Below are 25489 nucleotides of genomic sequence, written 5' to 3'. Positions count from 1 at the left end.
ATATATGAAAATAAAATATGAAATTGATATAAAAATAATGTGTTAATTAAAAAATATACAAGTAGGAGAGATTCACTATATACATAAATTAGTATGTATAATTTGTTGTTGTCTAATGAGAAAATCAGTTAATTTAGTTCAAGGTGTGAAATTGCATATATACATACATACATGCATACCTACATAGGCAACTTTATACTCATATGCTAAATTAATTTAATGTTGAAATCAATTTTTTTTTTTTTTTTTTTGGTCTTGACGCAACTCAGTATTAAAGGGTTGCCAGATTAATGCAAATTTATATTTCATAGCAAACTTAACCAATTAAACTTTCCGAAAATGTAAATTGACAAAAATTGTAGATCTAAAATTTTCCCACTAAAAATATATATATTAAAATTAGCATAGCATAATGATAATACTCAAACGGTAATGTTGTAAGTAAATACTTATATTTTTAATTAGGCATAAGCATTTTGAAGAAAAATTGAAATAAAATTAAATAAAAATTTACACACACATTAAAACATGCATACATAGTAGATATAACTAATTGACATGACTCATGCATACTATAAATAACATATCGTCACCTAAAATGCAAAACAACGTAACATCAAAAGAATCGAAATTGAGTTTTTTATTGTTTACGATTCACTACGTGATATTTTATATTCATATGTAGCATAATTCAGCTTCCGCTGTTAGACCTAACCAATTGATAACCAATTTATACCCAGTTTATAACCAATTTGTACCCAGTTTATAACCAATTTATAACCATTTCATAACCAAAACTCAAATTGTTGTTTCTTGATTTCTATTATAAGGTTTTTCCTTCGCTTGCAAACTTTTGAAAAGTGCTGTTACGTTATTTTCCATTTTAGGTGACGATATACTCATACAGACATACATACATTCATACATACATACATACATATGTACAACCACAATCGCATCGCAAACTCAACAAATTCATCTTAAAACAAACTGCATTGGTTTATATTACTAAAGCAGTCGCATCGCGTGTTTCATACTGGTTTTTGTATTGAAGATTAACGGCAAAACAACAACAAACATAGTAAATTCACCTTTATGCAAAATATTACGCATCAACTTAATGCAGCCAGTCATACAACATTAATTAATTAACTAGCGAAAATAATTAATAAAAAAAAGTTTTGTAAAAACTTCAAAGACAGACTTACTAACCTAACCTAACATGCATACAAAACATACCCACATACATATAAACACTATGCAAATTAAAGTTGAAGGCATAAAAAAGTTATAGAAATTAAGTAAATTAGTGAAATAAATTGATAAAGTTAATGCTTACTACATACTACGGGTAATAAACTTATAAAAATAAAATTACAACAAAACACATACATGCGACACACATAATTCAATACATTTGTACATGCAGGCAGACAGCAGTCAAGCAGAACTAAGTGAACGACAGACAGTATAAATACTAGGGTGGGTCAAGAAAATCGTACACTAAAATTTCAACTACCAAATTTATATATGTATATGAGTATTTATTAGGGTGGGTCACAAATATTGAAAATTTTTTTCGCTTGGTTCGCTGAAAGCTAGGTTTGTAGGCAGCTCTAAGCAAGTTTCAACAAGTAGGTATAAGCGCTTTATTGTGACGTGAAGGTTCTCCGCTTTACAGTTGTATATTCTACAAGAAAGTCTCCTACAGTATATGATTATTTTAAGGAGAAAATATGCAAAAAAAAAAATTCAAAAATTAATGCGGAGAATTAAAAAAAAAAAAAAATATTCAAAAATCGGTTTAAAAATTTCAGTGAATTTTTTACACCTTTTACATGGATTTAAAAATTAATTCAGTGAATTTTCAAAAAAAATTCTTAGAATGAAAAATGTAAAAATAAAATACTCAAAAATCATTTAAAACTATTTCAGTGAATTTTTTAAATTTTGTATATGAATTTCAAATAAATTTCAAAAATTAATACGTTGAGTTTTCAAAAAAATTCTTAAAAATAGAAATATTCAAAAATCGTTTTAAAAATTATTCAGCCTTTTTTTTAAGCTTTTTACATGAAACTCAAAAAAAAATTTCTTAAAAGTAAAAAATGTAAAATAAAGTATTCAAACATCGTTCAAAAATTATTTCAGGGATTTTTTTAAGTTTTTTACATGAAATTAAAAAAAAAATGTCAAAAATTTATTTAGTGATTTTTTCAAAATATTTTCTAAAAAGTAAAAAATATAAAAATAAAATATTCAAAAATCGTTTGAAAATTATTTCAATAATTTTTTAAACTTTTTACATGAAACTCAAAAAAAATTTCAAAAATTTAATTAGTGAAATTTCAAAAAAATTTTCTAAAAAGTAAAAAATGTAAAAATAAAATATTCAAAAATCGTGAAAATTATTTCAATAAATTTTTTAAACTTTTTACATGAATTTCAAAAATAAAAAAATTAAAAATTAGGTCAGTGAATTTTCAAAAAATTTTCTAAGAAGTAAAAATGTAAAAATAAAGTGTTCAAAAATCTTTTCAAATAGCTTCTGTGAATTTTCTAAACCTTTTTAAGTAGAAATGCAAAAATTGTGGAAAATTATTTCACTGAATTTTTACTTTACGCTCTATCTCACTTTTTTTACTCTACAAAAAAGCCTCCCACGACTTTTTCGTAAGCCTAACTTAATAAAAGTTATTAACGTTGTATATTAGATTATTGGAAACACTTTTTTATGTTTTCCGGTCAAGCGAAAAAAATAAATCTTTTTGACCCACCCTAATAAATACTCAAATATATTGATATGAAGTTGGTGACAGAAAATTGCAATCAACACACACATAAAACACCTACACGTACATAAATGCATAGTTTCAACGACAACAACAACAACAACTGCAAGCAACATATACTGCTATGTTCACCAGCTAAGAAATCAGAGCAAATTGTATAGAAATTAACGAAAACCATTTACATTTAGTATTATAAAATATGAAATCAAACTAAGTATAATATTACAGGAGATCAAGCGTTTTTAATACAGTAATGAAAATACATATATACATATATAACATGCATACATAAACATAAAAGCATAAAACAAACAAACAAAAAGAAACTACTCCAAATGTCTTCAAAATGTTAGGAAACATAAATGAAAATCACAGCGCGGCAAAATAAAGGGTGTTTGCGGAAAATTTTGATAGTTGAAACGTAGGAATTTCATAGTTATGCGAAAATAACTAAAACGGCGGGGAGACGTGCGCAGAAAAAACTAAATATATATGTACATACAAACATACATACGTGTTATTTTAAATTGAAAATGCGTTAAAGACATAACACTCTGCTGACCGGTGTAAAAGTAATGCAAAAAATTAAAAAATAAAATTAAAGAAAATAGAAAAATCCACAGTGCACCCACATACATACATAAATACGCTTTTTAATTGTTTCACAAACAAACAAATATACATACATACATACATATATGATTCAAAATCAATTACCAAAATATATTTGTAATATATATAAATAAATAAAAGAACCATGGCTTCAGCGAAAAGCGCGCAGAAATGCAAAACGAAATTAACTACAGAATTAGTTACTTGCACGCAATACATACATACACACATACATCCATAAATGAAATTAAATAATGATGGTAATGAAAGCTGGACGTTTTGGAGGTGCTAAAAACTCTATGGGCGGCGAGTTTGTGCACTTGATTTTTGTGTGTTTATGGTTTTTGAGAGTTTTCGAAACTTCGAAAATTCGTCATTCGCTAAAGTTCCAAAACACTACAGCGACTATAATTTCGGAAATAATCCGAATTTCGAAAAATCCCTTTAGGAAGATATTTTTGGATATATAAAGAAACGAATTATGAAAAAAAATCTAAATTTAAAAATGTGAAAAAATTAGATTTCAATTCAAAAATATTGCCTTAAAAGATTTTCAAAATTTAGATGTTTTCAAATTCTAGACTAGAATACCCCCTCGAAGAAATATAATTATTGAGTAACAAAAAATTTGATTTTTGAAAGTGGATTTTTAATTTTTTTTCAAGGCAATTTACTGAAGATCTTCAAAACACAGGTGATTATCGTCTTAAACTTTTTTTATTTTATTTGCAATATGTTCTAATCACATTCATCTTTAGTATAGAAACGAGATACCTACTTTTTGCTCCCTTTTTGAGTAATATTCTTTTGCCAATCTAATTGAAAAGCCATGTGACAACAGGCAATTATTAATCATATACAAAATATAAATAATTAGTTAATTTTGCTGCTTGAAATTAGTTTCATATTCTCTTACACACATCCGAGTGCGTATTATCAAAGTGTCTATATTAATACTTTGTGTATATTAACACTTTAAATAACTTATCAAGCCACTTCTGCGATACGAGATACTTACGTCAGTACTGCAATTACGTATACTAAAGAAGTATTTCAAAATCGATTGGTAACACAATGATTTCATTTTCTTATTTATGGCGTCATATGCTTATATAAGATAAGTATATAGTTATATACAATATGCATATATAAAAAAAATATGAAAAATGTACATACTGATTAAAAATCTTCTCAAACGCTGTGCGGTTAAGAATTTTTCTGGACGACTTTTTACTTCTCTTTTGCTTAATATTCTTCAAATCAACTTGCTAAAAATTAACTAATTTTCCTCTTCAAAGTAATCCCCTCCCGATGCAAGGCACTTATGCCAACGGATTTTCCAATCTTCGAAACACTGGTTGTAGTCACTTTCCGGGATGGCTTTCAGTTCCGTCTTCGCTGCGGCTTGAATCTCCTCTATCGTATAAAAACGGTGTCCCCGGAGCGATCCTTTGAGCTTGGTGAATAGCTAGAAGTCGCAGTTTTTGGCGAAATAATCACGAAATATGAGGGCAGTATGGGATGGTGCATTATCGTGGTGTAAAAACCAAGAATTATCTTTCCACAATTCCGGCCTTTTTAGGCGGATAGCGTTACGCAAACGACGCATAACGTTCAAATAATATTCCTTGTTGACTGTTTGACCGGTTCGAAGGAATTCATAATGCACAACACCACGATAATCGAAGAAAACAGTCAACATGACCTTAATTTTTGAGCGACTTTGGCGCGATTTTTTTGGTCTCGGCTCTCTTTTGGCACGATATTCACTCGATTGATCGGGTGTTTCGGGGTCGTAAGCATAGATCCAATTCTTATCGCCAGTTATAATGCATTTCATGACACCCTGGTGGTCGGAAAGCATCGTTTTACACACATCAACGCGACGCCTTTTTTCCAAAAAATTCAATGTTTTCGGTACCAGTCGAGATTTGACGCGCTTGAGGCCCAAAACATCCTTCAAAATGGTATTGGCTGAGCCTTTCGATATGCCAACTTCATCAGCAAGGTCTCTATTTGTTAATCGACGGTTTTTCAACACCAAATCTTTGATTTGTTGAACGTGAGCTTCGTCGGTTGAGGTTGATGGTCGCCCTGGACGCTCTTCGTCTTCGACACGTTCACGGCCGGCTTGGAACTCACAATACCACTTGTAAACATTTTCATAGACATAGCCTCATAACCAAAGACTTTCTGCACCATCCTCAACGTACTCGCAGCAGAAAATTGATTCCGTAAACAAATTATATGCAAATTCTTTGCTCAACAAACTTCGACATCGCAAAAAATGAAATACTCACTTTTAGCTGTTCACAAAACGACACGTATCTCAAACACTAATGAATATTTTGACATGAAATTTGACTGACAGTTTAAATTCAAATGTCACTTTATTTTTTGGACATAGATAAACCATCATATATGTTAATTAGATTTCAAGCTCTGCTTCGTAGATTACATACACACTTACTAAAGTTAAAATTGCGTAAGAGAGGCTCAGTATTACCTAAACGAAGGAGTAAATGTTCAAATCGAACCGCAAAAGTTCCATGTCCAATAATATTAGTACGAGTACTAATAGTTTCGATACATACCATAAAAAAAGGATTGCAGGAGTTGTGCAGAGTTATGTATATATTTTAAGGGAGCAAAAAATATGTAAATTTTTTTCGTTTGGTACCCTGAAAGATAGGTTCATATACAGCGCAAAGAAAGTCTCTCCAAATATGAACTCTTAATTGTAACAGGAAGGTCCTCCGCAGTACAGATTATCAGCTAGAAATTCTTAATATCAGTATGAAAAATTCAAATCTCGCTTCCTTCCAACTACTTGAAAAAATAACTTGTTTCATAGATTTTGTAGGAAATTGAATGACCTACAAAATGGTCCCTTACAACTTTTTCGTAAATCTAACCGTTTGAAAGTTATTAACGGACTATTTTAAGACAATTTTTTCTTTTCATTGGAATTTTATAACTTATTTAAAAATATATATATTTTTTTTTGTATAATTTTGTTTAAAAAAATTTATTACTCTACAAAAATGGTCTGCAAAATTTTTCGTTTCAGTTAGGAGTTTACAAGCCATTCACCGTCGAACACTACTACCTATACAAAGATAAAAAGATATTAGAGCTATTCTAGTCTAGCATAGCTAATAGCTATTTTAACTTTCTGAGAATTTCATTTTTTTTCGTTTTCTTATTGACGCCCAAAAATCAAGTGCCACAACACACACACACACACCAGCCACTTAAAAGGAACGCAACATTTTTGAACCAGAGATGTGTTCATTAAACTAATACAACAACAATATACTTATTGAACTTAACTAACTAATGAGAAAATAATATAAAATACAAATTAGAACAAAAGAAGAAATTAATCAAAGAGCAGCATGCAAAATGCAAACTTTAAGATACGACTTAGCCGGGAGAGAACCTAAAATCTAAACAAAAAATCTAAACACATTTAGTTGCCGCTTTTTGGTAATGAAACCACCTCTAGATTTTAGATAAAATACTAACATACCTACATACTTTATACTAACAAACAAAGTGCAACTTTACTGTAAAATATACCCCACACACACTATATATATACATACATACATACGTATATAAATATACATGTATGTGTAATCCTAACTAACTACCTAATTACATACATAGATAATTATGTTTGAAGCACCAATTGTCAGCTTTAGTTTTTTCCGAACTTTTGAGAGAAAAATTTAAGAAAAAAACACTAAAAAGAAAAACAAAAAACTATATTTGTATTGTTGAAGCGTAACTACTTTATTATGTATTATTATAATTATGATCTACACTTGGATAGCATTAAACTATTGTACTCTTACTAAGTAAATATGATTGTAAAGTTCGCACCGACAGACAGACACACGCTGCTACTAGCAAACACATATATACATATGTACATACTATTATATACATACATACATACATACTATTATATACATAGATGCATACAAACATATAACGATATGCAAGTGGAGATGATCCATGTATTGTTAAATTTTTACCGCAAATTAATTACTGTTAAGTGTGATCATGGCCACACATACACCAGCAACACAAACAACTATACCAACATATACTCACATACAAATACACACACACACATGTTCACATTTACATTCAAACACATACAAAAATACATACATACACATATATACACACATACATATATATATATAAAGACTTATATACATTCATACACCTGCTCATGAATTTCCATCAACCTCTTGCAACCATTACACCTATTGAAAATAAATTTGAAAATAACAACATCCCATCATTGCAAAGACATAAAACTATTTCCTATAGGAGATTACATTATAAATTTAACAAAAACAAAAAACTTATGTAAAATGTTATTTACACAAAAATTCAACACAAAAACTGAGTAAAGCAAAAGCAAAACCAAAACCCAAAGCGTTTAGTCTAAATGAAATGCAATAAAAAGTGGTGGAAAATAAAATAAAAATCATTAAAAAATAATCATAAATTGAAATGTATTATACTTAAGAGAGTTCCATAATTAAATAGGTCCACAAGATAAACATAAAGAAGAAGTGTCACAATAACTGCTGATTGTAAGCGATGATTTATACCTTTCCCTAGAGCACACACGCCACCCAACACCCAACACAGTTTTCAAAAACCAAAATAAAAACATTAAAATAAAATAAAAAATAAAAAACAAAAATAAAATAAAAAATAAAAACAAAAGCAAAAAAACTAAAACTAAACGTTAATAGTCTAATAAATTAGCAGATTTAAACTAATTGAAAACGAAATCGAAATTGCAAATGCAGCTGAAATGAATTGCAATGTACGGTGTAAGTTTAGCAACACACAAAAAACAAAAACCAAAAACAAAAAACTGTGAATTAAGTATGTAATTAAAAAAATAAACCCCAAAGGCCCCACAAATAAGTTAGAACGACTTTAACTAGTATTAAATGCCTGATGTGCGAATAACTGAAAATTGTGTAAAATTTACATGCAGAAAACAAGACTACCGTATCGGGCAATGTGACGAAAGACGACATTTTAACAACAACAACAACAACAACAACGGTTACAATAAGCACCACACAGTTGTGCGCAGAGTTTTCAAACACAAACAGTTTGAACAAATGCAGTCAATATGTAACAAAACACACACAAACACACCCATACACATACATTCAAACACACTTCATATACACATATATGTATACATACATGTGTATATGAAAATTGGTGAATTCGCATAAAATATTGAGACACGAAACACATGTGTATATTCCTGACAGTTTGTTAAAGCAACAAAAAAGTCAAACAAAAACATACCACAACAACAACTCTGCAAAATTACCGCATGTACGAACAATAAGACCGTTAAGTGAAATTGTTTTTTTGTTTTTGCAACAGCAACGTTTTTCTCGAGTACTGCAGTTAAAATATACCAACGGCGTTTAACGGACCGCAAACCTAAAACTAGTAACATTAATGAGTAAAAAAAAACCAAAAAGAAAAAACAAAACCAAAAACAGGAGTTATAAGACAAACACAAACACAAACTCGTTGCATTAATTAAAGAAAACGTAGTATTAATTAATGATAAACTAATATATATCTATATATATACGTTGTATATATATATATATATATATATTATATATAATAAATAAAAAGGAGTTAAGTAATTAATTTAAAAATGCATAGAGCAAAAAAAAAACATACAACAAAACAAAAAAAAAATATTACTGAAAACTTGATTGCCTAATTCTAATTAATATAAATATAAACAAAATAAGTAAAACAAAAACAAAAATCGCATATATACATATAAAAATACTGAAAAATAAAATAAAAAAACAAACAACAAAAATGTTATTATACTTATTATTAATGATAAAAAAAAATTAATAAATAAAAAATTTTATTTAGATTACTACAAGTGCGTTTTTTCTGAAGCACATGACGCCCTGAGCAGGTTAAGTATTTTATTATTATTGACAGCAAGATGCCTTGGAGCTGCATGACAAAGACGTATTTTAGACCAGCGAAGATAAAATACCATAAATTATACGTATATAAGTAAAACAATCCACTGTGTATTCAAAAAAACGTATTTTCATATTTTTAGAATATACTGAGAAAATTTGAAGTTGATCCGGCAAATAGTTACGGAGATCTTAGTAGGATGAAACCAATGGAAACTAAAGTTAAAATAATCAAAACTAGAGGAAAAACAAATAAGTAAGGGATAAGATCGGGTACAACTGAATATTTATACTCCTTCCTCAACCCCTTTTAAACACCCTCACTTAGGAGAAAGAATAATTTGACGATTTTCTCCTCAAAAACTGGCAATTTGGAACACGTTTTTGTTTTTCTAAATTTCTGGGCAAACTCAAATGAAAAATTTCTTTAATAAAAATATGCCCCATGCGATTCTGCAAATTTCTGCATTTTTATATTTTCTCTACGATCAGTAGTTTAGGAGTTAAAAGCATTTTTGTATTCGGCGGCTCCTTGCTACATTCTCCTGGTCGCCTGGTAGAAATCTGAAATTTTGGCACCAAATTGAATGTATTTTTCTGCAGCGGCAGCGGATGCACTGCAAATTTGCCTGTTGGGTAGCATACGCAAAGGGGCAAATTTGGGAACGCGGATGCCGTCATTTACAATGCCCGGAAATGGGAAACAGGCGCTCGACCGGAAATGGAATAACGGTACTAAACTTTCGGTTCGAAACCAAACCGGAAGTCATAAACCGGAAACGGATCTCGGACCGGAAGTAAAGAACCATAATTTCATTTCCGATCCGGAAATTTTGAAGCGGCAGTAAAATTTTTGCCCGTTTTGTGTCCTCCTGTTTAGATTTTCTGCCGGAAGTATTGTAGCGTTATTCCACTTCCGGCCAAATATATCCGTTTCCGGTTTATGGCTTCCGATTTTAGTTTCGAACCGAAAGTTTAGTACCGTTATTCCATTTCCGTTCGGTGACTTGTTCCTGTTTCCGGTCCGTGAGTATGCCCCGTATCCGCGTTCCCAATTTCGTCCCTTTGCATATGCTATACCCACCACGCAAATTTTTGGTGCAACCGCCGCTGCTGAAAAATTGCATTCAATTTGATACCAAAATCTCAGATTTCTACCAGGCGACCAGGAGCATGTAGCAAGCAGCCGCCGAACACAAAAATAGTTATAACTACTAAAAATGCAGAAATTTGCAGTTTCGCTTGGGGCATATTTTTATTAAAGAAATTTTTAATTTGAGTTTGCCCAGAAATTTAGAAAATTAAAATTGTGTTCCGAATCGTCGGTTTTTGGGTAGAAAATCGTCAAAATTACTCTTTCTTTTAAGTGAAGGTGTTGAAATGGGGTGTGGGAGGATTTCCAGGCATTTCTCTATTTATTCTGAGTCCAAAACTATAAAATTCGAACATTTTGTCCATAAACGATTAGTTTTACGTTTAATAATTATTTTTGACAATTAGGCGGTCCAGATGTGATGGGTTTAGATGCCATAAATATTTATGTCTAAATTTTCCGTGAGTATGCCCCGTATCCGCGTTCCCAATTTCGTCCCTTTGCATATGCTATACCCACCACGCAAATTTTTGGTGCAACCGCCGCTGCTGAAAAATTGCATTCAATTTGATACCAAAATCTCAGATTTCTACCAGGCGACCAGGAGCATGTAGCAAGCAGCCGCCGAACACAAAAATAGTTATAACTACTAAAAATGCAGAAATTTGCAGTTTCGCTTGGGGCATATTTTTATTAAAGAAATTTTTAATTTGAGTTTGCCCAGAAATTTAGAAAATTAAAATTGTGTTCCGAATCGTCGGTTTTTGGGTAGAAAATCGTCAAAATTACTCTTTCTTTTAAGTGAAGGTGTTGAAATGGGGTGTGGGAGGATTTCCAGGCATTTCTCTATTTATTCCGAGTCCAAAACTATAAAATTCGAACATTTTGTCCATAAACGATTAGTTTTACGTTTAATAATTATTTTTGACAATTAGGCAGTCCAGATGTGATGGGTTTAGATGCCATAAATATTTATGTCTAAATTTTCAAGAGAAGCTCTCCTCAGCTCGCTCTCCGCTGCCTTTAATGCCCGTTTGCTGCTCTTAAAATTTTTATTCTTCATATTTTACCCTCTATATAGTATCTTAAAGATATGTATATTCCGAAGTAGGATCCTAAGTTCACTTACAGAAGGAAAAAAATACCTATTTTTCCTACCATATAACTCCGGTCAATCGATTCGAATCGAAAAATAGTATCAGACACACTCTTTCACTCTTTGAATACTCTTGCAACTTGTTGCTACAGAGTATTACAGTTTTGTTCACCTAATGGTTGTACATATATAATATTAGGTTGCACCCGAACTTAGCCCTTCCTTACTTGTTTCTTATTTCTTGTTTGTTTTTTTACATTTCACTTGAAGCAAATTATTCGTCGCTCAAATAGATTTCAAGGAATTCAGCAGCTGTTCGGAAACTAAAATTCCTATCTTCGGTTTGTCCAAACTCAAATAAGAACTTAAAGCATTCTTATCACTCACGTTATCAAATATTTATTCGTTTGAAATGTCGCATTAAGAACACCTTGAAGGCAAAGAAAACGTGTTTAAAGTGCTCATGACAACATTTTATTCGCATATGAGCAAATTATGCTGAAATCAAATTTTGCGTATGTGCGCACACGCTTTATCTACACATATAAATATGTACATAGGTATGTTTATATAATAAATATACATATATTTATGTATAGGTATGTATGCATAGCTGCTACAGCTAGCTGACCCTTGAGCGCAAACAATCCAAGTATAATGATAACAACGATTGGGCATGACAAATTCAAATCAAATTAGATGTTTTCAAATTTCCAGAACTTAATGACGTCCACGCTGACGTCATCACTGCGTTACGTTATATGCTCGCTATTTTTTTTTTAAGTTTGCATAAGTTGACAACAGAAGGCATGTAGTTACTTATTACTTGTATTCTTACGGTCGTAGCGAGCAAGCAGTTGCCAGGGAGGATGATTGTAGTGAATTCTTGGAGAAAAAAAGGTGCAAAAAATTGTTGCAGAACACCAAGTCTCTTTGACAAAGCCGGAAAAAATGAAATTTTCACTGTGTGTTCGAGATATATTATGCTGTCAAAAATTTCTCTATAAGTTCCATTAAGGTAACTCCACAACGTGACCAATATATGAAGTGTAAAGTTATCCGTATGCTTGAAAATCTTTTTTATACTCTCACATTCTGTTACTACGAGGGTTGCTATATACATATATTTCTGGCCTAATAATGAAAATAGGCATATTTATCAACGAAAATAGTTTTTTTTCGTTGGATTTGGCTCGTCTTGGAAGACCCACACGGTCGATTGCTGTTTTGTTTCGGGCTCATACGCATAGATCCATGATTCGTCACCTGTGACGATCTTATAAACGTCTTTTGAAGCACCGCGATCGTATTTTTTCAGCATTTCTTTACACCAATCCACACGAGCCTTTTTTTGAGCGATTGTCAAACTGTGCGGGATCCAACGAGAACAAACCTTTTTTACGGCCAGGTGTTCATGCAATATCGAATGTATGCTGGTGGGAGAAATTCATAGGCATGCCTCTATCTCAAGGTATGTTACATGACGGTCTTGCATTATCAGTTCAAGTACGGCATCGATGTTTTCTGGCACAACGGCTGTTTTTGGACGACCTTCACGGAATTCGTCTTTGAGCGAGCGTCGGCCACGATTGAATTCGTTGTACCAGTTTTTCACAGTGCTGTAGGATGGTGCTTCATAGCTCATAGATTTTAGTTCATCGATGCATTCTTGTCGTGATAATCCACGTCGAAAGTTGTGAAAAATGATCGCACGAAAATGTTCACGAGTTAATTCCATTTTTTGGCCGTGATGAAATTTTTAATTCCCTGTAAATAAAACAATTCACGATTAAATGACAAAACGTTCTGAGTGATGTTATGCTAAAAAATGTCAAACTTTCCAATGGAAATGTCAGATTGCACCTGGCAACACTTAGTGTTGCCTAGTCCAGATATATATAATAGTTTTGTTCACCTAACGGTTGTATATAACACCTGAAACTAATCGAGATATATATATGGTTATAATAAATGATCAGGATGACGAGAAAAGTTGAAATCCGGTTGACTGTCTGCCTGTACGTCCATCCGTCCGTTTAAATATTTTCTCTTTATAAAATTTATATAAACAACAATACTGAAACGGTTAAGTGAGAACCAATTTTATTTTTTTTTTGCTTTTCTTTGCCTAATACTTTGTGTTTTATTACTTTATCAATGGCTGAAAGTACAGTAGGACAAGAAATTGTGTATACTATATTATCAATATTTTTTTGTTTATCGATTTCATCTTATTAAAAACGTTCACTACAAAGATCTCTAAATATAATTAGTTTGTATAGTAAATATTTCATAGGTAATAACTTGCGTCTTGCATTTTAATGCACTAAAACTGCTATGCTATTATATAATACGTGTTAATAGTAATAATAATAATAATAATAATAATAATAGTAATAATAATATACAAAGTGTATTAAAACCAATTTGGATTTCATAAAAAATTACACTCCAACAAAAGTTGAATAACTAAAAAACGTTAAACAAACATTAAACATAAAAAATGCTTGCCGAGGCACAAATAATTAATATGTATGCACCGTTGCAGTGCAAAGTTGCCATTTTATTTAAGCAGAGAAATTTTGAATTTTCGTTTTATGCGCTAAATTTTGACGGCACATACGCAACATACTTACAAATACGACTAAAAATAGACGCGAATGTAAGCGCACAATTGCGTGTGCCGGCGTATACCTAATTAGTTACAGCTGGTTAAATAAGTATGTGTACTTGGTATACTTGTATGTGTGTGTAGGTAAATTGGCTTATCTAAACATGCCCAAAATAAATATCAAACTTTTATGTTTTTATACGCTTGCAAATGTTATTGTAAAAGTCCCATAAACGTCATTTAATTGACGGCTCTAAACGTCGGCTGTGTACGTGTGTGTATGTATTGTATATATAAGTAATTCTCTGTATTTCGTTACACATTTATTCTTGTCCATTTGATTGCGTGGCATTTTGTAGTTTCGCATTGTTTGCAGTTTCGGTATTTAGACACTTGGGTGGTTGCAGTAGGTCTGTGTACTGCAGCAACGCTTCACGCAACGAGCGCGACACCTCTGGCGATGTCGTCGTGGTACAGTCAACGAGATACGGATATAGACCGATAAGCTGGTCCCACGCCGGCTTATTTACTAAGTATTGAAGTAAAGAAAAATAAAATAAACGAAATTTGTATTACACGATTAGCTTACCTTTCGATGGTGGTGCTTTTTTCATAGAGACGACTAATGTGGCGATTGCCTTTAGCACGAAGGAAATTTCCGAAAGGCGGAATCTGAAAGAGATTACGCATATATAACATTATAAGTAAAAATTACAATAACAATATATATTTTTTATACTCTTTCAACCTGTTACTATAGAGTATAATAGTTGTATGTATCACCTAGAACTAAGCGAGATAGATATAGGGTTATATATGTATATATATAAGATGCAAGTAAAACGGACTTGGACTAATCTAGTACCCCCTGGTGGCGGCATCTATATGTCGACTTGTGCGTTAGAATCTGCTATCTTTATCGTTTGTCCAGTAAGAATTTCATGACATTTCATTTCATTGGAAGTAAAGTTATTGGGTTTTAAGTGTCAGTATATTTGTGTTATCGGTGCGAAAATGAGCTTCAAACAAAGAGCCAAATCGAAAATGTGTGTGAATTCACCATTAACCACTCCCCGTATTCACATGATATGGCACAGTGCGACTCCTTCCTTTTCGGAAAAAGGTATTTGCCTATGAAAGGGAAGCGTTATGCAGACGTAGAGGCCATTCAAAAGGCTTGAACCGGCATACTGGCGGCCATACCGGTCAACGCACTAAAACACTCGTTCGACATGTTTTTGGACCTTGCAAAAAGCTGTATTGAAGCAGAAGAAGACTACTTTGAATGAAATAAATTGATTTTGCCGAAAAAACCATTCGTTCCGATTTTTTTTTTTAAGTCCCGTTTACTTTGGAACGCACCTTGTCTATAAATGATCAGGGTACCGGGACTGAGGGACTAGACAGTTTTTGAGATATCGATCTAAAATTAGTCACCGTTCCGGTTATGTGGACCCGACTGTCGTGGGAACGGGTTGTTACTACAATAACAACAACATATGATTTCGTGCTATAAGAAATGCATCGCTGAAGGTTACGTTTGACATTTTTTTCTCATTTAACTTTCTAATACTTGTTCGATGATATTTACATTATCACAAGGATTCACACAAAACCACCAAATATTGATATTCATCGCAAACTACATACCTTGGCAGGGGGCATTTGCCACTCTGTCGTTCGTCGTCGTTGAAACGCTTCAAGACCTCCTGGAATCGATGTAACAAAGCAGTAACCGCTAAGCGACCGGCAAAATCCTTGCCACCACCAAGCACATTCGAATTCAATGTTGCGTTAATACCCGCCACCGTTGCCGATGCCGCCGTTAAGCTGTTGCGATTGTTGTTGCAAGTGTCGTCCAGCAACGAGAATTGCAAGAGCGTTTCAAAGCAGGTCTTGGCGAAGATTTCACGTAATTTCCAATCAGATTCATAACAAATATTCGAGTCAGATGCGGAATGTATGGAGCCTTTGTTGAGTAGCACAACAATTTGCATTATGAATTGATGCGGCATTTCGTGCGCGTGCGGCAGCACTTCGTCACGCAACAGTTCGATGACCTGACAATCAATTGTCTCGTCCAGCACAATTTCCTCCAGGCCACGATCTTCAATCGTACAAACGCTACGCAAAGCAAAAGTTAATTAATTAATTTTCAATTGACAACGACGATTAATAACGAGGCGAAAGGAGAAAATGTGTGTGTATGTGTGTGTACGCGCTTACTCACCTTGCAGGAAAGAGAAATTTATCAAATGTGTCGGCCAAGTCATCCCACATGCCGGTGAAATAGTTGGGTTTGGCGCGTGCCACCTTCAGGCCGGTATGTAGGACGGTAATCAAACTCGAGATGGCCAACTTCCATGTGCTGGACGAAAGACACTTGTACTTCATGGCGAGCGGAGTGCGCAGTGCCTGTGTGGAGTGGAAATTTCCATATACATATACATATATAAAATTAATGACCGTGGGTCACGTTAGTGCTCACCTTGATAATTTCATGTAGAATGTTCTCATGCATGACGCACTCCTCCGTAGCCGTACTTTGATACAATTTCACGCATATACTAATGGACTTCTCGCCAAACGGTATGAAATTCATGCTGACCATTTCCACGGAAGCATTGTTTGTATAATGATTCGCTGTCTTAGCGTACTTATGCTCGACGCCTGTGTATGCAGGCGGCGCACAGGCAAACTTACTGAACACCAGTAATTGGCGGAATATAACAGGAATCATATGCTTCAAGTTGGAGCCCTCTTTAGTTGCCTCCTGCATAAAATTAAAATAAATATGAAATTGAAAGAAAATTAAATATTAGAAATTTACAAAATATAATAAATATAAAAAAAAAACAAATACACAAAAATAAAAACATAAAAAAATTAAAAAAAAAACACAAAATTAAAAGAAAATTTGAAAAATTTACAAAAAATGTGTATAATTGAAAAATATATAAAAATAAAAGAAAAAATTAATAAAAAACAAAATCATTTTATAAAAAAAAAAATAAATTTGAAAAAAAAAATTAATTAAAAATAATATAAACTGAAAAAATTCAAATTAAACACAATACAAAATGAAAAAATAGCAAATTAAAAATAAAAACCAAAATTTAAAAAAATACATGAATATGAAATGAAAAAAATAAAGAATATGTACAATTAAAAAATGTGTAAAATTGAAAAAGATATAAAAATACAAAATAGTAGAACAAAACCATTTACAAAAAACAAAAGTAAAAAAAAAAAATAATTAAAGAACATTTCACCAAAAAAAAAAAAATTAAAACAAAATTAAAAAACTAAAAAAAATAATATGAAGTTAAAAAAAATTAAATTAAAATAAATTCGAAACAAATGAATTAAATTTGAAATAAAAAGAAAAAATAAATTTTATAAAAGAAATTAAATTTGAAATTAAAAAAAAATAATTAACAATAATATAAACTGAAAAAAATATGAAAAAGTACCAAATTAATAATAAAACACAAAATTAAAAAAAAATACAAAAAAACTTTATGAGTTTAAAATATAAATTTAAAAAAATAAAGAATATGTACCATTAAAAAATACAAAATAATAAAACAAAACATTTTACAAAAAAAAATAAAATATTAAAAAACAAATATTTAAGAAAAATTAAAAAAAAATATTTAAAAAAAACTAAAAAAAAAATATTAAAAAAAAAATTAAAAAAAAAGTTAAAAAAAAAATAAATTAAAAAAAAAAGAATTATAAAATAACACAATTTTACCAAAAAAAAGTTACAGCAAAATTCTACAAAATTGGAAACAAAAAACGAAATTAAAATAAATTCGAAATTAAAGAAAAATTTAAATTAAAAAAATTCAATATTAAAAAAAAAATATAAAAGATAGAAAATTAAAAATTAAATACAAAATTAAAAAACAAAGTCATAAAATTAAAAGAAAACACATATTTAAAATAAACATAAAATATTAAAAAAATATAATACATCATAATAAAAACATACACATGTATATACATAAAAATATATGAAATTAAAAAAAAAATGAATAAAAATTAAAAAAGAACGATAAAAATAAAAAAAGCAAATAAAAAAAAACAAATTAAAACAAAAATACAAAATTAAAAAAAGTACAAAATTTAAAAAAATAAAAAATTTAAAAAAATTATACATAAAATATTTTTAAATACGGTGAAATCTCCCATGAGCGGACACTAGCGGATCAGCCTTCTGTTCGGTTAATATAGTTGTCCGTTTAATAGACTGTCCTTAAAAGATGTTGGGACCGGCCAATGAGCGTCCGTTTAATAGAGCTTTCACTGTACTCTTGGGAAGAAGAGAAGAGTATATTCAAGTGCGAGCGAACAAACCTTTTGTATGAGATCCATGCAGTCGAGAATGCCGTCGTGCAATGGCGTGAGTAGCGAGTCGGACACTGAGGACATTATATATGGGACGGCGTCAGTTTGTACGGGTATACAAACCGCATTCGTCAGCACAATGCAGAATTTTTCAAAGTCCTCCAAAGTAAACCTGCAAGCAGATATATTAAACATAAAATTTATACTTAGTATAAGTAAAAATAGCTATGTTGAACGCACCTTTGGTGTATGTGTTGGAAAATTGCCGGGAAAATTTGTATCAATGCGGTTAAAAATGCCTGGCTGGGCACGTAGAATTCCTCCTGGGTGTCGTTGTTTTTCGTTGTGATCTTTGTGCTCTCAATGCCGATATTTAGCCAAATATTCCAAGCAATCTTATCGAAAAAGTAGAAAAGAAATATGAAAATAAACTCACACAACAACAATTCACACAACAGTCGTGTGTAAATAATCGGAACAGAACCGGATTTTTAACCGGTCAACTCAGCACCATGCCACGAAATTACCGCAGGTATATTTTTCCTACAACAACACTCACCGTCCAAATTTCATCGTCTTTAACGCGTGTGGTCTCCTCGTCCGTGAGAGACGCGGCTTTATCCGCATTATGGTACATAATTTCTTGTAGCGACTTGAGCGCGGCCAAGGACACTTCGCCATTTTTGCTCAATGCAGCATTTTGGATGAATTCCAAAACTAGCGACCAAGCACGATCGAAGTCGCCCAACATTTGCAATAGCTCGCGCTTGGTGTTGAAAACCTGAAATAAATAGGTGGCTTAGAATTTGTTACAGATGCTTAAAACGCTATACATACCCTGCACACGCCGGACAGCGTGAGCACTTGTGTCTCCGCCCACTGCTTTTGGGCGGTGTTACGCGAGTGGTGTATCAGTATATTGCCGCTGGCATCCACTTTCTCATTACTGGCCGAACTGGAGAGCGCACGCACATTATCCAACAGTGGGAATAAAACTTGCCAAACCAATGCTTGCCATGTGGGCGGATTCAGTAGGCTGCCGTGCGCCGAAATGGTTGAGAAGAGCGTTTGTCCAGCTGATTTGCGTACCGCTGGACGCAAGTCAACGCACAAATCACCCAATTTGGCATACAAACACATCCAGAGCTTATCGAATTGCGGCATTTTCACCGTGCCTGGAAAATCAGGCAGTATGGCCACCTCCTCCACTTGGCTCGACATTAGTTTGTCTTGATTTTGATTGAAGAAATCGGAAATATTCCACTGTAAACAAAATAAAATATTAATTGTTTGAGTATTGGACAAAATTTGCAATGAACCCACCATCAAACCAATCGCTGTGAGCGAAATATTCAACTCCTGTGTCTGTGAACCAAACTTGGCGGCAGTTCGTATGCACAGTGGCAGGCAACGCCAAGGCATAACCGTTAAAAAGTCGGTGATCACCAACTGCAGACACTGGAATGCGGTGCGTATCAATGGCTCGCTGAAATTACGAAGCAGTCATTGGAAAAATTAAATATTTTTGCTTTTAAGATTAACACACGCACCCGTGATGCTCATTCACTGCGCCAATAATTTCGATTATTGCCGGCCAGCCGAAGGACAATATTTCGCCTGCGCCATTCAGTATCTGCAGCACACAGTCAAGCTGTCGCTGGCGCACATCTGCATGCATGACGGTCGAGAGCTCCGACAGTGGACTTAGTAACATCGTCTGCAGCTCCATGTTTTCCTTTAGCGGTACGGTATGTTTAAACTGTAGCGCGGACTTAACCAAATATGTAATGGCTTCCACACCCCATTCGCGCATGCGTATGTGACGATGTTGGCAAACCTCCAACAAGTGATTGGTAAGTGGACGCCAAAGCACCTCAATGCGCGGCATATTCACCAGGCCAGTTTCGAGTAGTTTAGCGACGGCAAATAAGGAGGGCTCCTGGTAATGGCAAATAATTGGTTTGGTTTATATAATATAAATGTAAATAAATATTTGCTTACCCTATTGGCATAAGCGAGCTCCATAGCTTCATGCGAGAGCTTGCATAATGCATCGATCAGGTGATGCAACGCTATATCGTTCAAACACTGACTGGATTCGAAGAGCTGACTCAGCATTTGTGACAGCACTGGCAAGTCGGCCATAACAGCCGTTTGTATGCCCACATTTGCTTCAACGGCTGGCTTTGGGAATGCCTAAATTGTAAAAAAAAAACATACAAGCATGTTGTTCATCATTGAAAGTCCTAAAAATCACTCGAACTTGCACTCACTTGCAAACTGCCGCCTGTGGAGGGCTTCAAGCCCAAAATCCACACCAGGTGTTGTAGCGTCTGCAACACTATATGCCAAGATGTGCCGAGTATGCTGCCGTTATTGCGCGCCAAGCACAAAATGGCACGCATGCACTGCAGATTTTTATTGGTCAACATGACCGGCGCTTGCATTATGCTGTGCGGCAACGATGCGCTGGGCAATGGCGTGCCCACAGCTACGATTTGTTGCCGAAATTCTCCCTCATTGCAAGTGTTCATGAACTGGTTGTTCAAATCTTGGCTATTGCTGCGCGCATGACCTACGAATAAGAAAGGAGTTAAATTTTCAATCATAGCGAAATGTGTGCTAAGCTCTGTACTACCACGCAAATCGGCATCCATGTGCGCATTGTTGGCAAATATTGCCGCGGCATAATGCGGTGGGAAAGAGGCACGGCACATGGATATTATGAACGCGTCACGGGGGCCAAGCAGGTCCAGCAGACCACAGAGTGCAGCGTAACTCTGCATTGCCTTTAGTATGTTATCCGTTGTGCCTTCGTCAATTGAGGCATCTATTAGTGGCACGAATGCGGAGAGTAAGCCATTCCAACTGGAGTTGATCAATTGTATGCACAGCGGCTTGTGCTCCTCTTCTGTGATAATATCGGCATTGTGGATCGCTTGTTGCTGCATACATGAAATGGGAAAATAAAAGCAGTGTGTTTTGAAATCAATAAAATATTGCGGTTTCCGTGTGCACAACAAACCAGTTCAGGTGTTCGTTGTATGACGCAGCCAATGGAGCTGGTTACATCCAAAAGTATGGCGTAAGCTACAGAAACGCCATAACTGTCCGGTATGTTGGGTGCCTCCAACTTATCCAACATCTCCAAACTATAAAAGAAAAGCAAAATTAGGTTATGATGAATTAGTTGCAGTAAATATTTATAAATTACTAGACGGCTTTTGCCACGCCAGGTGCAAAATTGGTGACTAGTGATAAGTAAACGCCACGAAACATGAAGCCACATTGATTACCAGCGTTATGCGCAGTTGTCGGATTATTTTGATTAGCAGCAGGCAGCTGGCCATTTTGCACTAAGAAAAGCGAAAAATAAATTAAACTGTCTAGAATTTTTTTAAATACTATATAGCATACTTACAAGCTGCCGCATTTATTAATGAATATCGCACGAACGTGCCCAACGCTGTGATCATGTCGTGTAAAATATTTGTGGCATGATTTTTCAAATCATAGGATTTACAAAAGAAAGCGATTAAATTTGGTTTTGTGGCCAGTTTGTGTATGACTTCCAAAGCCAAGGCGCGTTGCCAGTGCGGTTTGTCAGGATCGAGAAATTTAATTATCAAGGAAAGGAAAATTTCACATTCCGTAACCTACAAAGCGAAATTGAAGGTTTACATTAAATATTATATGCAAAAAAAAATTAATTATAAAAAATTCTTAACCTACCAATATCGTGTGGTACTTCTGTATGAGTATTGCCACTAAACGCAATAAACGCATGCTGATGGGAAAATATGGTTTATCGTTAGGGACTGCTGTATTGCCGTTATTGGGCGTCGGTAGCTGGCGATGCTTTACATTTGGTGAGAATAGTTTAATTACTAATGCACAAACACGTTCTTTCAGTAGCAAACGAAAGTCGTTATTCTAAAAGTAAATCACATCTTTGAATATAGATTGTATTAGTTTATTGCCAGAACATTTACCTCATGAAAAACTGCGCTGAAATTAGTTAATACTGCCTCGAGTAATTCTAAGCCAAAAGTGCGTGTCATTTCAGTCATACCGATAAGCCAGTACGGTTGATCGGCATTTACTAGCTGCACGAGATCCTAAAATATTTTTTCGTTAAATAATGCAATAGTTAAAAATTTTAAAAACACTTACTTGAAATAGGAAAAATGCATCCGCTGCAAAGGTCTGCATTTCAGCACTAGCTCCTGTGCTGTTATCAGTGTCCAACGTTTCTTTATTTGCATTTTGATTTATTCCTTGTAGAGATGCCATAGAGTTTTTTTCCAAGTATACACGTTCAAAAACTAACGAAACAAGTTGACGTATAGTAGCACCTGCTGTGTTAACAATGGTGGAATTTTTGGTGTAATGTAGTCGAAAACATAGTACTAGCGATTTGGCTAATGTTTCGCCATGCACCACCGTGTTGGTAGTTAGCAAGAGCGTGACAGTTTGCAAGACCTTAACCTCTTCTATGTTATTTTCCATAAGCATCCATAATGCATCGGTTATGTAGCGTGCACCCTTTTGATCAACCACCTGCTGGGTGATAAGCCGTTGCATCATGCCCAGACAATACTGTAATATACAACTTTAATGTTAGCAAAGGTAATCACATTTAAAGCAGGTATTGATAAGATAGTAGGCAATAACCGCGGCAAGCATATAGATATTTACGTGCATATATTTATATGTAACCGTTAAGGGAAATGGCAAATGACTCACCTTAATAATTTTAAGGTCTTTGGTTTCGCATCCTTGCACAAGCGGATACAGAATTTGGTTTACCGTGTAGTAGACAGAAGTTTGTTGATTATTACTTGCTGCACTCAGTTTGGAAATAGCCTCTTCGCATGACTGATTTGATAAAAATGAAAAATGTGAATGTGAATTAGTTTTCAATGAAAAAGCACCCAAGACCTAAACATAATATTCTATTGTATGTAAAATCATCCTTTTTTATTTACTAATTATATACCAGTACTCAATATATGTATGTATATAGATATTTGAAAAAAGCCAGTAATTGATGTGAACGAAAAAACAATGACAGCGTTGATATGTATGCATATACACATAACTCCAATGGGCAAACACCACCCCCTACGCACGCCGCACCCAGTTGTGACACAACATCAAATTTCGGATAACACTGTGCCCTTGTATGAATCTTTTGCTTAATTAATTTAATGAAAACGTGTTATGTTTATTATCTAACCTCCTTTATTAGTGGATACTTCTTTTTAGTTTCCAGGGAAAGTGTTTTAAAGTCTGCCCGCAAGGCCTCAACAAATTTATGCACCGACTCATTACCACCCGTCGAGGTGCGTACGAATGACATTTTCACGTCTTTTTATGTTTTAACAGTTCACAGATAAAATAATAGTTCTTTTCTGTTGCTTTTTACACTCAGCATTACAATTAAATTGTTTTGTTTTATGTATAAAATTCCAAATACACTTTTCGTCCAACTGAAAACCCACGAAATTTGCCAGATACGTATCTTTTTCTGTTTGTATGGTTGTGTTGTTTTTGTCCAATTTGACAGCTGACGTGACAACATTCCGTTGAAGAGCCAGTGTAGTTGTTCAAAAATGGCCAAAAGCAGGGTTACCAGTTGCAAGTAATTATAAAAAATATATAAACAATACCGAAATACGACCGTCGATAAGCAATAAACATTTGTATGTGTGTATGCATTCAAAAATAAATATTTATTTATAAATAAAATATAAACATTCTTTTTTATTATTTTAATAATAATGCATTCTTCTTGTCACTATATAAATATATATAACTTAATATTTTTTACAGGCAATATGACAGTACAGTTAACATAAAATACGACACCTTAACAAAATATACGTTTATACAAAATAGCAGCATTAATTCTTCCGGAAGCTTAGTAAAGTGGGATATATTTTGTCCAGACACTCCAATATATCCTTACGTGCTTTCGCGCCGGTGAACACAATTTTGCCATTCACAAATATTAAAAGCACCATACGTGGATTAACCATGCGGTATATGAGACCCGGAAACAATTCCGGTTCGTAAGAACTAAATTGACCATGCATTTGATTTAAATTTTCCAGCCGTATAGGGAATCTCAGATCCACAGTCGCTACGATGTTTTGTAACTTAAAGTCTACAAACTTTACAGGATATCCCAACTTTTGAAGTATGCGTGCAAATTTTCTTGCCCCTAAACTTGCTTCAGTCTCATTGCGTGCTCCAGTGCAAATTATTTTACCGGTTCGAAAAATTAGCGCTGTGCAGCGTGGCTCACGCATGCGCATTACAACACCATGAAAGCGGGAGGGAGTGTATTCTGAATTGCGTGTGCGAAAATTTATATCCTGGAGATTCAGTTCGCAACCCACAGAAACCGTGGCTACGACATTTCTGAAAAGTGAGTATTAAATACTTTGATTGACGTTTTTTAAACGTATTTTGCTTAAGAATACTTACTGTAGTTTGACCTCATGTTGTACATCCTTCGGCTCAACGATGGGAGTTGTAGCAGGCTGCTGTGGTTGCAATGTGTTGTGCGGATTTTGCTGCAATTTTGCGGAATCATAAAATAAAGTCTGCACAATAAATAACGCCTATACTTACTTTATTATTAGAGGTAGTTTGTAATAAATTTCGTAAAGATGAATCGTTCGGCAAATCCATGGCAAACTAACCGATATAAACAAAGTCAGCATGTCCGAATGTAGGCAAAAAAGGAATGTAAAAATGCCAGCTGTTCAAACAGCTCTTCTTCTTCTTCAGTGCACAATGCTATCATAGGGTTGCTAGTTTCATGAGACAATTTTTTGCTTAGAAAGAATCCGAAACGCTATACTACTCGATTCAGAATATCTAATAAATATTAAATAAATCATATCTATA

General features: G+C 33.5%; 2 protein-coding genes across 3 annotated transcripts; both read right to left on the bottom strand.

Annotated features, from left to right (window-relative positions):
• Positions 1–14132: 14132 nt before the first annotated feature.
• On the bottom strand, positions 14133–24137 carry LOC105231123 (protein MON2 homolog). Of its 2 annotated transcripts, none has more exons than XM_049446732.1 (22): positions 23811–24137; positions 23318–23449; positions 22745–23170; positions 22564–22689; positions 22304–22504; positions 21993–22227; positions 21786–21927; positions 21597–21723; positions 21210–21516; positions 20845–21146; positions 20573–20767; positions 20122–20510; positions 19895–20057; positions 19409–19834; positions 19131–19352; positions 18812–18966; positions 18581–18743; positions 16707–16991; positions 16449–16633; positions 15869–16342; positions 14808–14890; positions 14133–14747 (listed from the first exon to the last, which is right to left on the bottom strand). In XM_049446732.1, exons 1-22 carry the CDS (start codon positions 23931–23933, stop codon positions 14542–14544), a joined length of 5067 nt encoding a protein of 1688 aa, XP_049302689.1. In that variant the 5' UTR covers positions 23934–24137; the 3' UTR covers positions 14133–14541. The 2 variants fall into 2 exon arrangements, with proteins under 2 accessions (XP_049302689.1, XP_049302690.1); XM_049446733.1 differs by having other exon boundaries at positions 21213–21516.
• Positions 24138–24319: 182 nt separating this feature from the next.
• Positions 24320–25411, bottom strand: LOC105231122 (TBP-related factor). Its single transcript, XM_011212233.4, has 3 exons — positions 25211–25411; positions 25064–25152; positions 24320–24997 (listed from the first exon to the last, which is right to left on the bottom strand). Exons 1-3 carry the CDS (start codon positions 25268–25270, stop codon positions 24478–24480), a joined length of 669 nt encoding a protein of 222 aa, XP_011210535.1. The 5' UTR covers positions 25271–25411; the 3' UTR covers positions 24320–24477.
• Positions 25412–25489: the final 78 nt, after the last annotated feature.

Source organism: Bactrocera dorsalis, chromosome 1 (assembly GCF_023373825.1).
Source record: "Bactrocera dorsalis isolate Fly_Bdor chromosome 1, ASM2337382v1, whole genome shotgun sequence".
NCBI lineage: Eukaryota > Metazoa > Arthropoda > Insecta > Diptera > Tephritidae > Bactrocera > Bactrocera dorsalis.
The sequence above is the reverse complement of the archived record's forward strand: the minus strand, read 5'-3'. Positions and strand labels throughout refer to the sequence as shown.